Raw genomic sequence first — 16,829 nt, 5'->3', positions numbered from 1 at the left:
TTCCCCGCTATGGTGTGTATGGCTCTGTATACATGGACTCAATGAGGGAGAATTGTTGAGAAGAAAAGGTTTTTAACAACAGAGCTGTTTAAGCACTTGGTCGCGCCGTCCATATGCAGAAAAATACCAAGGAAATGCAGAACTTACATGAGCGTGCTTCTGAGAGCGCGTGGCAAAACGTATCCTCGTGGGGGATTGGCCAGAAATCGTGCGTAAGCAGGGCTAATGCACCTGCCACACAGAACTTCTCATTAGAAACTTAAGCAGTTGAATGAAGATAGAGCTAATCACAAGTGATTGAGCCAACAGCGTCGCCGACAAAACAGACTGTCGTCTGCTCCCAAAGTCACTCGCTCTGCATTGCTTGGCGGCAGAACTCTCTTCAACTCTGCCGCGTTCATGCGGTATATGGGATGACTAAAGAAGATCCGGACACCCAGAGAAGAGGTTGCTTATCAGGAAATGCACAGCGCTGCCAGGCGAGAATGCTATCGCCCAGAAGAAGTAGTGCAGGCCTGTCTTAAACGATGAGGAAGCGTTCGACGAAGACCTTGCGGCGGCATACAATGAAGTATACGAAGACTGAAGAGGGCACTGTACAGATAAAGCACTTATGTACTTTGCGTTTGATTTGGTCTTCTGCTGACGAGCGCAAGGTATTGGTTCTCAGTGACATAAGTTTAGCTTGTGAGGCGAACACGGACGCAACATCAGGCTTGCACCGTTGTGCAAGCTGGCTTTGATTTTTTCCGGCTCCATGCATAAGCGGGTGGGGTGAGTCGAAAAGCCGTCGGGGGCAAGTCCGTTTGACCCGCAGGCAGGGGGTGGGTTGACTTGCTCATTGGGCTGATTTGACGTATCGTGAGAACCTGAAGAGCTCCTTTTTTGGAAAGCCCTCCGGCCTTCTCACCTCGGTTCTTTGGGTGGAGTTAATACAAACGTGGAAGGGGCTGAGGTAAGCTGAACCCACCACTCGACTTGACCCTACCTCATCGATTCCATGTATACGGGCTTGTGTGTTGACATGTAGGTTAGGGCTTGAGGCTCGAATGACCCTCCATACATTTCCAACAGCCAAAGTGCCTTGTGTGGGTTCCCCCCCGGGGCAGTGCTCTTTTCTTGAGACCAGATAATTCAGCAGATCTATGCCGCAGTGGCCTGCATTTTTGTCATTCTTCTGCCTTTTGGACTTGCACAGTAGCTCATAAAACCCTGCAATTTTTCTTCCCAAACAGCAAAATAATTTTGAGTGCATGTGTAGGGTCTCGCCCTTAAACAATGCTGACCTGGCTTCTGCCCCAGTGCTGACAAGCGAGTGTTACTTTGGTGCGAAAGTATCATTGGCCTGCCTCGGGCGATTTCACCTGAACATGTTGAAACCTCACTTACGAAGCCTTCCGTATTTTTTGATTCATCAGTCCTCTGCAAGAGCAGATGGAGGCCTAATCAAATTGCCCACAGGCGCGGACAATTTCATTAGGCCTAACGTCAAGCTCTGATCAGGTGCGTGTCTGTAACAGCCGCTGCATAGGCCTAGCATTGCACTTCAAAAAGTAGCATGCTTAATCGAAGAGACTTTTTGCCGGTTGTTCGGCAGCATCACGCTAATTTGAGTTAAATGAATTTGATAAAAATTTCGCTCAGAGGGTACAACCAATGGAGTCCTGGACTAACGACTGCGCCCGTCTACCAGCTCTTCAGATAGTTTTATTTAGAGGCGAAGCCCCTTAGGGGCTGGCGCTGTTGGTGTCTCCTGTCGTTGTAATCGTCTCATGTAGTCACAGTACTAATATACCGGGGAAACTTGTTTACGTCTCACGCTAGAATGCAACACTGGACTTGCGAATTGCATGCCATACGGCTCAACTTGAAGGTCACTCACCATTAAGCCTAAAGGTAGGACTTTGGACCTAACGCCAGGCTTTGAGGTCTAACACCGTCAACCAGAACCCAATGGCAAAAGTACTCATAGTACATCAAGCGATGGATTTGCAAGACCTCAAAAAGAAACGGTTAGGCTTAAGCTCTGGCGCATATACTCGCTGGTTGCGGCAGTTATCCTAGCAAAGTGATATTTACCCACTACCTCGCCGTAAGGAAACGCTATTACATAGACTGCGACTCAATGCGGCGTTCACTAATGCCTACTTACATCGCATAGGCCAAAGTCCAAGCCCATACTGCGAAAACTGTGGCGCCCCCAAAACCGTTGAGCATGTCCTCCTAGCGTGCTCCGTCTACACTGACGCAAGGAGCCGGTTACAGCAGAAGATGACATGTCTTCACCCTGGATCAATTACGCTCAGCCTGCTACTTGGACCATGGCATTCTCCATCATCTCAGCAGAAAGTCCTGGATGCCTTATTCAGCTATGTTGACGATATTGGCGTCGCTGAGATTTATAGCCCCCCCTTATGCGGACAGTCTTCGCTACATTACATGTCCCTTCATATGACCCCATCTCTTTTTTTTTTCTCCTTTCACCTACTACTCCTCTTTTTACTACTCATCCATCATTTCCCAATTCCCCTTCCTGCAGAGTAGCATGTCGACGTACGCATGTTGGCAAACCTCTCTGCATTTCCTTCTTTAATAAAGAGCTTCTCTCTCTCTCTCTCACAGTGCTCTACTAAACAGTGCTTTGTAAGCAGGAATACATTCTGCTGCAGTGTGCACTGCTATTGACACCGACATCCATGGTGCATGCACCAATCAGTCTATTTGAGTGGAATCTCCAGGAGGGTCGACCAGGGTATATATAGGCGTACCCTGAAGCCCAGAAAAGTATTACATACCCATAGATGTGCACATGCCCACTGTGGGGTACTGGATGTGCTTGTATATGTCACCCTTGGAAAGCAATCAGGTGGTCTGGGCAGTTCTCTGCAGGCTATTTGGAGTGTCTTCACATAGGCTCTTCGTTCCTGGTGTCCTCCTGTCCTCTGCTGGAAAGTATCGCAGGCCAGGCCTGGGAAGTGCTTGAACACCAGGCAATCGAGGCTTTAGCATGGACGCGAGCATTGCCAAAGGATGAAGAGTGATTGTCCATACTCTGCCTGTATGGCTCTTATATTTGGTGGCAGTTCACCATGAAGGAAAGCCTGTAGGGAGGCTGGCTTGTAAGTCGGTACGAATGACACTAGTCTGACGGGTGCTCATGTTTAGTGATGGCTTGTGTTGCGGCCAGTGTTTCTGCTATTGCCACAAAGGGGACAACATCGTGGTGATGTTTAACAACTGCGTTGCCTGAAGAGTCTATGCTTGCAGTGACTACATTGCGAGCATTAGCGCTGGCCTCAGCATGGTAACAAAGCGATCGGTATGTTTCTGTATGCGGCTGCGTGCCTCTTGTCTTGCGGCGTTTTCTTCACGATGCATATGCTGGAGTATGGGTTTTCTCTTGGTATACAAAATGGCTTCCCATGGTGGTGCGTTGGGTGGCGATGGGTAGGTTGGCAGTAAGGTCAAGTTAATTCAAGGAAAGTCAGGTATCATGAGAACCTGCAGTCTGCACCGACTCCGGTATGTATGAAAGTAGGAGGTAGCAATTGTCGCAGTTGACTACTCTGGCCATCTTTGTGACAGCATGAGTCTCCCACGTACAGGAACAAAGAAGTGGAAGTTGGGGCTATTCTCTTGGCAAGTACTGTGACCCCAAAGTACACAACCTTGTCTAGACGTTAAAGTTCTGAGGTGATGAGACTGTGCTTCCTGGTGCATAATGATTCGATCGGTTAAGGTGTCAAATATGGTAGTACTATCAAACAAACTACTGGCAGCGTAGCCGGGGACTCCAAGTGTGATGTCGGTTATGCGCCTCAAGGGATTGTTGATCTGGCAGAGTGGCTCCTCTGTGATACGCATGTATGGAAGCCCGTACTTGATCCTTGTATAGACAAGGGCTTCTGCAATGTGCCAGAGTTCTGCTTCCCTCGCACCATAGATCTTGTGGGAAATTCTTTTTAGCAAAACTGCTATCTGATGTAGTGTCTGCACCCATACGTCTGCTCTGTCATTCGGCTGTCAGTAGAATCCAATGATACACAAGTGTGGCTTTCGTGGTAGAGGTTGCCCATTGACTGGGAGTTGAATGAGATGTCGTGTTTCTTCTCCTGTTTTTGTTCGGACCTCGAAAACTGATATGTGTTAACTCTTCTCAGGTAAAAATCTCAGACCAATAGTGACAAGGTATGCTGTGACGAGATTAATTCCTTGCTGTTCACTTGGGTTCCTTTGAGCTTCAAAGTGGCACGTCATCCACATAGATGACATGCTTGAGCCCCGGATTTTGTCTAGTTGTGGTGAAATATCCTTGAGTGCGACATTAAAAAGAGTGGGCGAGAGTACAGAGCCTTGAAGCATGCCTCGTGTGAGGGGGTGCCTTGCAGGGGTAAACGTGGCAGCACCCAGGCAAATGCGTATTTGACAATCAGTAAGAAAGCACGTAGTATGCGAAGAATTTGCCTGGTTGGAAGCTGTATATTTCCTCCAGAAGTGCAGTGTGCTTGATGTTGTCAAACACCTTACGGACACCCAATATGGCAATGGTGCGGGTTCGGGTTTTGCTTCTTCTCACGAAGACATCTTGCTTAATCAGTAGCGCCACATCCTGGGTTGAAACATGGCAGCACTATCCCACAAGCGTGGATGGCAGAAGTGCTCTAAGTGCCATCCACATCTGTTAAATTTTTTACAAAACTTTGCCGATGCCCGACGTTAGCGAAACTGGCCTCACATTCGAAAGGTCACTTGTGTGACCTTTAATGTCCAAGCACAATAGTGTTAAATTTTGTGGGGTCAAACGTCAAACTATTTTCCCCCAAACCCGTGTTTTTTTTTGTTGTTGTTGCAGAATGCAAAGCATAGGGATATTATAGTTTAATTTTATTTTTTGTGAAAATTTCTCACTTGCTTGTGCTCAGATTACCCACAAAGGCTACACATTTTGTGATCTGTCTGGTTCAACAATCGTTGGAGATGGAACTTACCTCGTTATTTTACATAAGTATCCATTGTTGGCTAACAATAGCACCTGCCAGACTGGCTTTGTACGACTCTACAGACAACAAAAAACCGATCCGGCAGACGTCACAAGAGCAGGAAACAAGGTCTACCTACCAAATGCCATCTCGAAAAAAAAAAAAAAAAAAGACCCTGCCTTTCGATGGCCACAACAGCATTCCAAAAATGTGTACAGCAGACGACAGAGAGACAACACGGTAACACAGTTTTTTTAGGCCATCTTGTGATACAAACTAGCCTTTATTTACTATAATGGCATCACTAGGAAACAGCACACTACAATCAAGAGATTATGTACAAGGTTGCCGCAGAGGTCGTCTGCAAGGCGCTGCTACGCCAATGCAACGCCAACCTTTTTTCGCACCTCCGCTGCTCTGCTATGTACACGATGGCATGCCGAGACTACGCGACGCAGTCCCAAGTTAGTCGTCCCTCCTCGCGGGCTAACGCCATCCTAAACGCCTTATTTGTTTTTTTCAGCCTCAGTGTTCTGGTGCCGAAGCACGATAACCTATTTAAAGCGTAGAACGTTACGCTTATGGTACACACATGGCACATGTAAACCGTTGCTGTGATCAAGTACGCAACACACGAAGAAATCCGGCACACCACTCTCTTTACACTTCTCAGCGAAATACTCTTTGTCCTTTTTTCACGGGGAAAAGGGTGATGGCGGAAGAACTTTTTTTTTCTTTTAAGCTCTCTGCTCACATCGTCAAAAAATGTGAAAATGTGTACAGCCGAGTTGTACATACAACCCCACACACTCCGAAGAGAGAGACATCTACAGAAGAAAGCGTTCGCTCCAGAATTGACACCTCTTTCTCCCGACAGATAGTTCGAGCAGACAACATCATTGCATGTAACGTGTGTGCGCTTACCCCTTTTGTGCGTCAAAAATGCCCAAAACAGCCAATCTCTCTTCTATTACATTTTAAAAAACCTTCACATCCGTAAGCATCAATTTGTAGATACACGCAAACAAAGTCTCTGAAGAGAAGGAACAAAGTATACGCGTACGTAAAACCGCGGTTCAATGATCACAGCTTAAAAAAAAGAGAGAGGAAGGTCAAAGGTCAAAGTTCTTTAACCATTTTTGACGCCTCACATCTGCCACGACACCAGAAATGCCTAACAAACGCAGCACTATTATTGTCAAATGCAAGAGTAATAACTTATACGACACACACAGCTGGAAGTGAAACGTGCTGCTAGAGAGAGGCGAAATAACTTAAAAATGAGAAGGCAATGCTCAGTTTTGTGTATAAATATACATGTCCACCTTAGGTGGCAACTAAAAACAACGCGGAAGAAAATAAAATAAAACCTTTCAAACAGAAAAAGGTAAAACAGCCCCCTAAGGAAGGGGTTTTTTGTTTTTTCAAAACAGACAACGAAATAATAGTAACACGCGATACCTAGGCAACCAAAACAATGACACATACTCTACACAAAGCAATATCTTCTTCAGTACACCTGTGTTCACTGGAAATGCGCGGCAAAAATCTTTGATTCTTACACGCCGCGCATTCCGCTCCCATCCTGTGACCTCATTCTTCAAGTCAGATCTGTCTGCTTTGAGCTAGCACAGCACTACTTTACTTACTGGTTATTTGAATACGCAAACTAAATTTGAAAGAATAGAGGGAGACCCTGGAAAGCAGGAAAAAAAAAAACCACTAGAGCAATAGATAGCAATACATCAACACCCTCACAGTAAAAGGGCCTGGAAGATATAATTCAGACAACCAGTGACACGAGAGACGCTGGTGGCGTTGTATTTTTTGAAAATAAAGCATATTTGCACAAAGATTTCTTTTTAATTACCACAAGAAACTGGGGACTGCACTGAAGCAACTTTAGGATCACGAGAGAGCCTAATCACGGAGATTATGTCCTAAATTAATGAATGAACGATTTGAAGCTTGTGGGGCACAATAAAATAAGTAAACGCTTGTAGTGGTTGGTGGTCACTGAAATTTTTTTGGACATGCAATAACTGTGAAATTGGTAAAATTTTATACACTAGTTTTGAAGGCTGAAACAAATCAGCCTCACTGGCTAATAAGCTACATCAATGTTCTGTCAAGCATTTGAGAAAGCTTTAAACCGATAGTCAGGCATTTGTGCTTATGTAGGTCTTCAAAAGTTGCAAAGTGAAACATGACTGTTTTGTAAAACGTATTGTCACCATATAATACAAAAGACAAACATGACTTTTGTATAACGTATTGTCACCATATAGTCCAAAAAGACAAACATGACTGTTTTGTAAAACGTATTGTCACCATAAATAATAATTAAAAAAAAAACGAACATGACCGTTTTGTAAGACATATTGTCATCATATATGCCAATTTAGAACCCTAGTAGCTGGATGTTTACCCTCAAGAGTGGTCTTCATAACCTACGATGCTACAAAATTGGTGCTCCAAGTTTCTAATATTTTTCAAAATTCGCAATTTTTAGGATGCACCTAAAAAATTTTCAAACTGTCCCCACATACTAAAATTGATTTTCGAGTGCAATAAATTTTGCCCCTGTCTGCTCAGTGGTTACTGAAATTTCTTTTTCAGTGTAGGGCATGAAAAAAAAGTGCCACTGAAAAGGTTCCACCAAAGTGTGCCACCGAATTCTCAAGCTGGGGATCCTGGTCTTTAAGCCGCTTCTGTTATTTTTTTACCTACACACTGAACATTTTCATTGACTACTTGTTTCGGCAAGCTGATAACAAATATGCAATCAGTTTTTGTCTATGCAGCGTACATTTGAGGCTTTGTAATATATTATGCCACACTTTTCCACCGTTTTTGATTAGGTATGCTCCAAATCCTCCTTTTCTCTACAATTAATTGTGTTCCATAAAATCCAAAAATTTCAACTATGCCACAGCTGTAATTTTAGCTTTTTCACTGCAAAAAATTGCGACCATGTCATACACGTGCCCCGCGCACACAAAAAATGACATTAAGTATTTGACGCCTTCAGAAACCAAATGACATTATTTGGGCGGGCCGTGCTACACACAAAAACACAAAGGCGCTTAAAGATGTTAGGCATGAAGGTGATAATGACTAAAATGAAAAATGCGCTCAAATTTTAGTTTTTAATGTGGAGAAACACTTCTTATAAGGGTTTTTTTTAAAACGTTTTTTGCCAAAGAAAACATTATTAGAAATATTGTTTTTTTTTTTTTTAATGGTGTAAGACGTTTATATAGACGGCTCCAGCAGCTGCTGTCACCTGCCAGCGGTAGCCAAATCCGAAATATTCAAAATGATGGGTAGCATGACATTCCGCCTTTTGAAGCTGTTTTAGTGAACTTCGTCTTCTTCAGACTTTACCACCAAGAGGGCACAAAAAATTGTCTCATTTCGAAGTTCAGCTATGTTTCCGCGTCAACACTGGTGACGAGAGTTTTGTTGGTTACATTTGGTGCCCATGGCGTTTGAGAGAAGGCACATTTAAGGCGTTCATGAAGGCAAATCAGTTGTGCGGAACTCCTTAAACCAAAAAGGACATCAGAGCAAATGGCATTAGATTTTTGCGTGTAGCAGCGAATTAACGGCATTAAAATTTAAGGCCTTGAGCCCTTAATTTCATTTTTTGTGTACGTGTGGCCCAAGTATTAAATGTTATAAAGCACTAACATTTTGGTCACAAAGTGCAGAATGCTTTTATGTGTGCAACAACTGTCATATTTTTAAAGATTATTTGATACATTACCCAATTCATGAGCTCCTGAATGTAGCAAGCAAAGTGCAAATCTGGCCGGTACATCCAGGTTACTTTGAGGAACACATAGACCACGAAAATTGAGCTAGTTTCGAGAAAACCAAAATGAAGTTTATAAATGTAGGCAAAAATGGATGTTTAAAAGCTTGAGTGCGAAAGCATGTTAAATATTTATGCTAAGACTAATATTTTGTAGAAACAGTAGAGCCCTGTTCATTCGGATTTCACGGGACCGCAGAGGATGTCCGCATCAACAGTGTCAAAATTATTGCGAGTACAGCCATACAACTGGAAAATCAACATCACCAAACTTTTATTTTCTTGAAAAGTCGGTGATTGTTGTTTCCTTCGCGGAGGTGATGTGCGAGGAAATCACCATTTTGCGAACCTTTTGCGAGTTCTTTCGGTGCGCCTGTGATTTTGCTGCAAATCCGAATTAGCTGAAGCACGGCCACAGCAGAATGCGCTGCTGTTTTCCCACCTGAACTTGGTGGGGAGTCCAAATTAACCGTACTGTGACTGAATCTGTCCGAATGAGAGCTTTCAGCCGTAGAACAACAATGCAGAATTTGGACCGCAGCAGACGCCACATCTGAATTTACCGAAATTCCGAATGAACGAGGGTTGAATTAATGGGGTTTTACTGTATCGTTTTATAACTTGCAGCGTTAACAGAAAAATAGTACACAAAGTTCACTTTTGGCGATTATCTAACCTTAAAGACCAGGGTTCCCCATTAAGGAAGCTTGCCATCAGTTTTGGTAGTTACTATGTCAAACCGATCATTACGCAGCATTGATAAAAATATCAAACTAGTTTTAAGAAAAAGTTCAAATTTTCACCTCGCTCCATTTCATGACTGGTATGGCCCCCAATGGCCATTAAAGGGAGCAATAAGACAACATTCATGTGTGGTTCATTCTAAAGACTGCCACGTCAGAATGCAAATTTTAACACAAATTTTAAGCTATAGAGTAAGGAACATAGAAGAGTTGAAGTTCACCAGCCTCTGTCTTATGCTGTCCCAATGACCGTTAATGTGGCCAGTGACTCCCAACAAGCATGATTGTGCGATAGTAGCAGTGCACCCAATTCTGCTCAATTTCCACGGATGAATTCCAACATGGAGTTAACACACTGATTATTCTGCTTTTGGAACCTCAACAGCGATGTCACTACTAACACTGCCTAGCGAAAAATTTGAAAGTAATGTCGACTTCTGTTAATATGAAATCCGTGCGAACCGCAGAACACTTCGAATTAACCGAATTCCCAACAAAAATCACCAGAACAGCATTGTTATCAGTTTGCAACCCGTCACCTTTCTCGATTTCGTTCAGAATCTCCAATTTCGTCACCAAGTCGGGCGTCCGACATGTATTGCCATGACAGTTGAGACTTGTGGATACAGTCGAAGCCGGAAGCGCCCACAACACTAGCTGCTCCCACAGCGATGTGCACAACAAAAAAGGTTGAGGACTTAAACGCTATTTGGGGCCGTAATGGAATTGAGCGAGTTATCAAAAGCTAGTTTTTAAGAACAAAAACAAAATAAAGATATAAGGGTGTTTGCTGTCTTCATAATCCCTTTAACTGATTCAGTTACAGCCATCACCAGCAATCAGTCAAGTAGCAAATATGAGCAATCGCAACCAGAAATTGGCCCCCTGAGCTAGTTAATTCCCAGAAGCAATATATTAACACCAGCTAATCTTTTTTCCCTGTTTCTCACACTGAACGTAAAACGGCGCTTGAAAACTCACGCAACCTCTCTTTGCCTTCACATTTTGGTAAAAGTGGCTCTTCTCACCATTCCTCGATAGGTCCCATTCATGACTTCAAACGGTAAAAAAAAATAATACGACACAGAAAATGAATCCCACCGCTGCTGCACAAAATAACCACCATAATGAAGCAGCCAGCATGATCCCCAGTAAAAAGCATAACAGGCACCCTCTTTCAAGAAAGTCGCGTTGCACAACAAAGCGGTCTCTCTAATGTTTCACCAAGCACCTTGAACGCATAGTGAGGAGACTGCCGGTCCACAGAAAAGGTACACTTGCCACTCTTTGACTCGCATTCACAACGCACTCGTACCAAAGCTAACGCAGAGTGAGCACAAACATCTCCGTCTCCCGAGAAGCTCGCTTCCCCGGAATAGTAAATCTTCTCAGGAGGTACGCGACAGAACACACACCTGCCCTCAGCTGGACAAGTGGCTTCCAAAACTGTCTGGCCTACCGGTGACCACTGCAGGACCAAGGCCGCCGCCTCCACTGCCTTTCGTTTAAGTTCCCTTCACGAAGTCTTTGCCTATTATACTGTGGCCACTTCTCGTGCAGCATATTCGAGGGCTCTTGGGACCCTTGAAATCTTTACGCTTATCATCCGCCACAGTGGATGAAGACTTTCGGCACAACTCGGAGTAGAGTCGTTGGAATAAGTTTTCCCTCTCTGCGCGAGATGAGACAGCTGGGTGAGTTGAAGATTCGTACTTGGAAAAATGTGCGAGAAATGACGATGCAAGAACACTGTGCTGCTTGTATACATGCACTCCTGTCCTCATTTCCCACGCCTCTCTCTACATTTAATTCTAATTCAATCCTTTGATGGCCACTCTGGCTCGGGTGGACCAGCATAGTTGTTCCTCTACATCAAATGTACAACCCAACTCCATTAGTATTGTTTCCTTACTTGAGCAAGGGTGGCTCATTCCCTAACCGTAAACATTACACCTGTAACCTTAGTACCATAAGTTACTTAGTACCATAAGTTACTTAAGTTACTTAGTACCATAAGTGACTTAAGTTTTCTTTCAAACTTGGCTTCAAAAAGTCACATTCGAATTAAGGCTTCACTAAAGCAGCACCTGCGATATGAGGAACAAGACAAGGGGAAGGAAAGAAATGCAAATTTTTCAAATTTTGGGTGTTTAACGCACCAAAACTACACCTGGGCTTTGAGGCACGCCATAGTGGAGGGCTCCGGGATAATTCTGACCACCTGGGGATCTTTAACCTAGCCAAAATCTAGACACACTGGCATTATCGTTTTCTGATTTCATAAAAAAAAAAAAAACGGCTGCCTCAACTGGGATTGAGCCCACGCCCTTGGGCTCACCAGATTAATGCCTTGAGCCGCGGTAGCAAGTAAACGGGAGGGGTGCAATTTAGACTACCTAGGGTTCTCTCCATGGTCCAAGTTCTGAAACACCGGCGTTTTTGTTTTTCTTCCGTGCCACAGCCCAAAGAGCAAAGACTCCAAAGTTTATATAAATCAGCTCCGGAAGCATGCCTTGCTTGTCTGACCCCAACCTAGATTTCATTTTAGGCAGGCTAAAATGAAAGCTTCGGCTGTTGGCAGCCTTTTTTCATTGTTTCTTAGCCCCCGTGACCCCATTTCTGACACATCCAGTGTAAACTTGCACCTCTATTTACAAGGTGCAAATTTACACCCCAAAGGGTGTAACACTAACTCCCATAGTGTAAATTGCATGACCTTCGTGAAGTGAGCAAAGTATCAGCTGCATCCAATAACGCCTTGCATTGGTGCGGTCACTGGTCGAACAAGCGTGACAAGTTTTCAAACGGCGCCAAGTCAAGACAGAGTCAAGTCAAGCCAGCACAAGCACGGAAGCCACTTGCCCAGACGTGGTCAACAACAACATCAACAAAAGGTAAAGGAACGTAGCGGTATTGCAATCAGCGAAGCAAAGCAACTGTACAAAGAGCACGGAATGCACACACGGGGATATCAGCCAACGGGGCTGACGTTATCTAGAGCTTTCACTGGCACCCCTCTCGAGAGACGACAATGACAATGCTACACAATCAGAGAGGGTTCCCGCACCATCATGCACTGTTCACATCGGGGGAAGACAGGGGGCTACGTGCCCCCACAGTTTTGGAACAAAAACGCTGGATCGTACCTGAAGAGGCAGTGTCCGCAAGACACGAATAAAATGTCGTTCCCCACTGCCCGTTCTAATTGTGAAGCCTTTCATTCTGTCGACTTTGATCGGCGATAAAAATCTAATAAATGTGTGTTTGCCCAAGAGCAGCTTTGAGCCAAGTGGTGAAATATAATGTCGGCTTCATTAATAAAATTGGGCTATGCCTACCACACCGCAATTTTGACCTATTTGGGACTTATATTTGTGACATGACGGCACAACGACGCAGGAATGCGGGGCAATGAAACATCGACGGTTGTGTTTGGCCTTGCAAAATAATTTTGAACATGGTATTAGCACGTGTTAAGCGACACTTGGCCAAGAACGATGAAGCACGCTGTAATGCACACAGGGAACTGTTACTGGATGCCACGGATCACTGTGCACTTGACTCGTCCCCCCCAAAAGTTTCAAGCCTTATTTTGCCCCAAGAGCCTTCGTAGGCCAACAAGTGTACCGTTAATTCGTTACCTGTGCAAAATTTTGTTTCAAGCAAAGACGGACGTCGCGAGCAGACACTTTTCGGTCGCCCAATCCCTTCCTCGCTGGCTGAGAGTATTTTACGACGTACGATGCACAATGCGCATGCCAGAGCGACAGGGGAAAGGAAAGCATACGTTAAGCTTACGCAGATGTGTACGTGAACGTCTGTTGTGGCCAGCAATGCTGTTCCAAGCAGCATCTGGAGACGGGCTGTGGACAGTCCTATACAGAAGCAATCAGTGTCCCCTCTTTTTTTGCCACGTCGAGTCCCAACGCACAAGAGACGGGTTCACTTTCAATGAGGAGATTGCAGCGCTGTCCGAGGGGCAGCCGCTGCAGCGATGACGACCGCGATGTGGAAGGGCGCAGGTGATGAAGTCCCTTCTGTTGTTAGCACAGACGTTTTTTTCTCAGCCAAGGTGACGGGACTCGCAGAATGGTGATATTGCATTTGTGATTAGTTCAATGCTGCTTTTAAAGTTCAGAAGGGCCAAGCTGCGCCGGAATGGGACACTGCCTGAGGAGAGCAACGTTTCCGGGCAGCACGCCCTGCATAACCGGGGTGGACCGAGTGTCCGAATCGGCGGCATCAGTACACCAGCTGCTTGCCGCCGCCCACGCCCTTGCCGTGCTTGCGCGGCAGTGCAAACTGTTTAGTCCGGCACAGTATCACCTTGGTGTCCTCGGTGTGCATCACGCGCCACTGAACCTTGACAAAGTCCGAGCACTCACCTTCTTCCTCCTCGTTCCAGTCGTAGACGTCGAACGAGGAGGAGGCGCTCTTGGCCGCTTTGGGCGTCCGCGGAGTCTGCACCGGCGTCGGAGGACTGAGCAGCGAAGAGCTCTGCTTGCGTGCCGGCGTGAACTTCAGCTTCAGCCCGACGCCTCGCCGCGTTCGCTCCACAGTCCAGCGGTTTGGATTGCTCTCGGACATGCCGTTGCTGGCCGCGTCCTCGTCGTCGCGGCTGTGCCGCCGCCGCCCCGCCGCCTGCTTGGATCCGCCGGACGACGACGGGGCCTCGGACGGAGTGTGCGCGGTCAGCTCGAGCGGCGAGGAAGAGGAGTTCTCCACAGACGGCTGCTGGTGGTGGTGGTGGTGGTGGGATCGCGTGTTCTCCGCAACTGTGGACGTGGACTCCGAGTATGGCCACGGAGGGTACTGCTGCTGCTGCGGCTCCTGTTCGGGGATGAGGGACGTCGGAGCAGGCGCACTCTCCGCCACCTTCTCGGGGTGCTCCTTGCCACCGTCGACGACGCCCCGCGATCCGCCGCTTCTCCTCTGGTTGTGCTCGTCCTCCGTCTCGTCGCAGATGCTGTGCAGGAGGTTCTGCAAGCCGAACGAGAAGTCCGGCTGCGGCAGCTCGCTCGTGAACATCGCATCCTGCTGCGGCGGGTCCAGGAAGCTCAGGTTCTCCAGCGGCAAGTGGTGGGCGGTCGACACCTGCGGTGCCCCCTGGGAGTGGTGTGAGGACAAGTGCGGTGGCGGAGGCATGGTTGCTGCGCCACCGCTGCCCGTGTCCATCTTGGCTGCACCGGACATCCAGCACGACTGGGGCTCCTCGGACTTGTCCGGAAGGTACGGCGGATGCGGAATGAGCGGAGGCGGACCCTGGTGGTGGTGAACGTACTCCCGTGGAAAGCTCTGCCCGCAAATGTCCGACAACTGGCTCGTCCGGGAGAAGTCGAGCGGTACAGCGGCACCGGCCTCGCCGACACCGGACATGAGACCCGGGTGGTGCATCGTGCTCGGCGGTGAATCATCCTGTGGCTCCTGCTTTACCATTACTTGTGCGGGGTCAAAACTTGGCCGCGAGGGAAAGGAAACGGGTGGCGGTCGGTGGTAGGCAGCAGCAGACGCTTGCATGCCCGCCGCGTTCAGCATGGCAAAGTGATACGCCGAGGGATGCATCTCGCTCAATGCTTTTTCCATGCCATGATCACCGTTGCTCACCAGTTCATCGAGGCTCGGGAAACAGTCAATGAGCTCCTTGACGCACTCAAAGTTGTCCTCGCGCAGCGCAAACTCGCGGTGATGAGCCCCGTCCGGCCCAATGTGCTGCTGAAGGTTGTAGAAGTAGGCGTTGCAACACTCACAGTACTGGTGCTTGGCTGGCGCCGGTGGCGTGGCGTTCTGCTGGGGCTTGTTAGTAGCCGCGTTGACGGGCGCCGGTTTATCCGAGGAATCAGAGTCGCACGACGGGACGCGGCCGGACTTCTTGATCTGCACGTAGCGGTCTTGAACCGCGGGGTCGTCGAACGGGCTCGACGGGTACAGGGAGTTGACGTAGAGCGCCGGGTCCGACTTGAAGACCTTGTACACGGGCTTGAACTCCTGCTCGACGTCTTCGACTTTCACCAGGGGCCGCGGAAGACGCGACGCTTTCCGCTTTCGCGACGGGGCCGGCTCGGCCGCGGGCGCCGGCTGGATGTTGAGGTGCACCTCGACCCAGCGGAGGAACTGGCTGATGTTCCACAGCCGTATACGCGCCTCCCGCACCCTGTCGATCACGCAGTCCTCGGTGTTGCCCGCCGCCGCTTCGGTCGACTTGTGCGCGCGGCTGAGGATAAGCTGGCCGCGCGAGAGGGCCAACGGTTCCTCGCGGGGGGGCTTGTGCTGCGGCGCGGGTACCTTGGTCGGGTCCTGGTCCGTCACCACGAAACTGACCGCGTCGTCGAGGAACTTGGACACGCGCCCGCCGAGCACCTGTATGTTCCTCAAGAGCTCGGCTTCGTCGAGCTTGAAGCGCTTGATCCAGATGAACAGCGTGGAGCCCAGCAACGGCTTCTGCTGGTCCCGGTCCGAGTTGAGTGATCGCCAAGAAGTCCACTGGACTCCGTCCCAGACCCAGCCGTAGTCACCCACTTTGAACGTCATTTTGCGGATCGAGCCATGGGGGCTCACGGGGGCTCGTTTCGGGGAACGAACCCCTCGATGCACTGACACGGGAGCTGCTTTCCTCAACAGGGCCACAAACTCGGCTCGGGCGTCCCAGGCAGCGACGCGCTCCCGCTCGACAGCCCGCGTCGGTCTTCGGCGACACACATCTCGACCCGCTCGTACGGACGGACTCGAGCGACGTTCAGCCTTGCAATGGGCTCCGATGCGGGCGCAAACAGCCTCCGGCCGGGTTTCCTAGCATGGGGACGTTGGGGCCAGCGAGGAACACCAGCCGAAGGTACGAATAAATCATTTTTCGCCTTCGCTTCTTTTCTTGTTATGTTGTTGATCCTTTTTGGAGCGACGGGCTCGGAAACACAAGCGCGTAGCGGAGAGAGCTCAAATGTCCCCCAAGCCTACTAATCCCGCCGCTCGCCCGAAACGTTACAAACGGTACGCACGCTTCGAGGTGTTTGGCGACAAAAAAACGCTTGCTCGTTCCGGATTATCACGTCCAGCGACGATGCTTTGACGAAAAATTTATCCACCAAGCGACTAATGTTGAGGGAGGGAAGCCCTGGGAAGCTGCATACGAAACCCAGCGCCCGTCGCGCGGGAACCACAATTAAACCCTCCAGCGTGTTTAAAACTGCGAGCGATTAAAAGTGTACGTTAACGTTAGAGACTTTTTGAACTACGTTTGGTATTTTGCACAGTCGCACGACATTTCAAAACATTGCCTGCTGCTGCCGCGAATCG

At 47.9% G+C, this 16,829-nt stretch overlaps 1 protein-coding gene across 1 annotated transcript; it reads right to left on the bottom strand.

Annotated features, from left to right (window-relative positions):
• Positions 1 to 5,193: 5,193 nt before the first annotated feature.
• On the bottom strand, positions 5,194 to 16,782 carry LOC144143547 (uncharacterized). The gene has a single exon (XM_077675329.1). It carries the CDS (start codon positions 16,065 to 16,067, stop codon positions 13,782 to 13,784), a length of 2,286 nt encoding a protein of 761 aa, XP_077531455.1. The 5' UTR covers positions 16,068 to 16,782; the 3' UTR covers positions 5,194 to 13,781.
• Positions 16,783 to 16,829: the final 47 nt, after the last annotated feature.

Source organism: Haemaphysalis longicornis, unplaced genomic scaffold, assembly GCF_048455015.1.
Source record: "Haemaphysalis longicornis isolate Haplotype H1 unplaced genomic scaffold, Haemaphysalis longicornis Haplotype H1 scaffold_6, whole genome shotgun sequence".
Classification (NCBI taxonomy): Eukaryota; Metazoa; Arthropoda; class Arachnida; order Ixodida; family Ixodidae; genus Haemaphysalis; species Haemaphysalis longicornis.
The sequence above is the reverse complement of the archived record's forward strand: the minus strand, read 5'-3'. Positions and strand labels throughout refer to the sequence as shown.

What these genes read in the sequence shown, in the direction of transcription:
- LOC144143547 (XM_077675329.1), bottom strand. Translation starts at nt 16,067, where the DNA reads ATGACGTTCAAAGTGGGTGACTACGGCTGGGTCTGGGACGGAGTCCAG.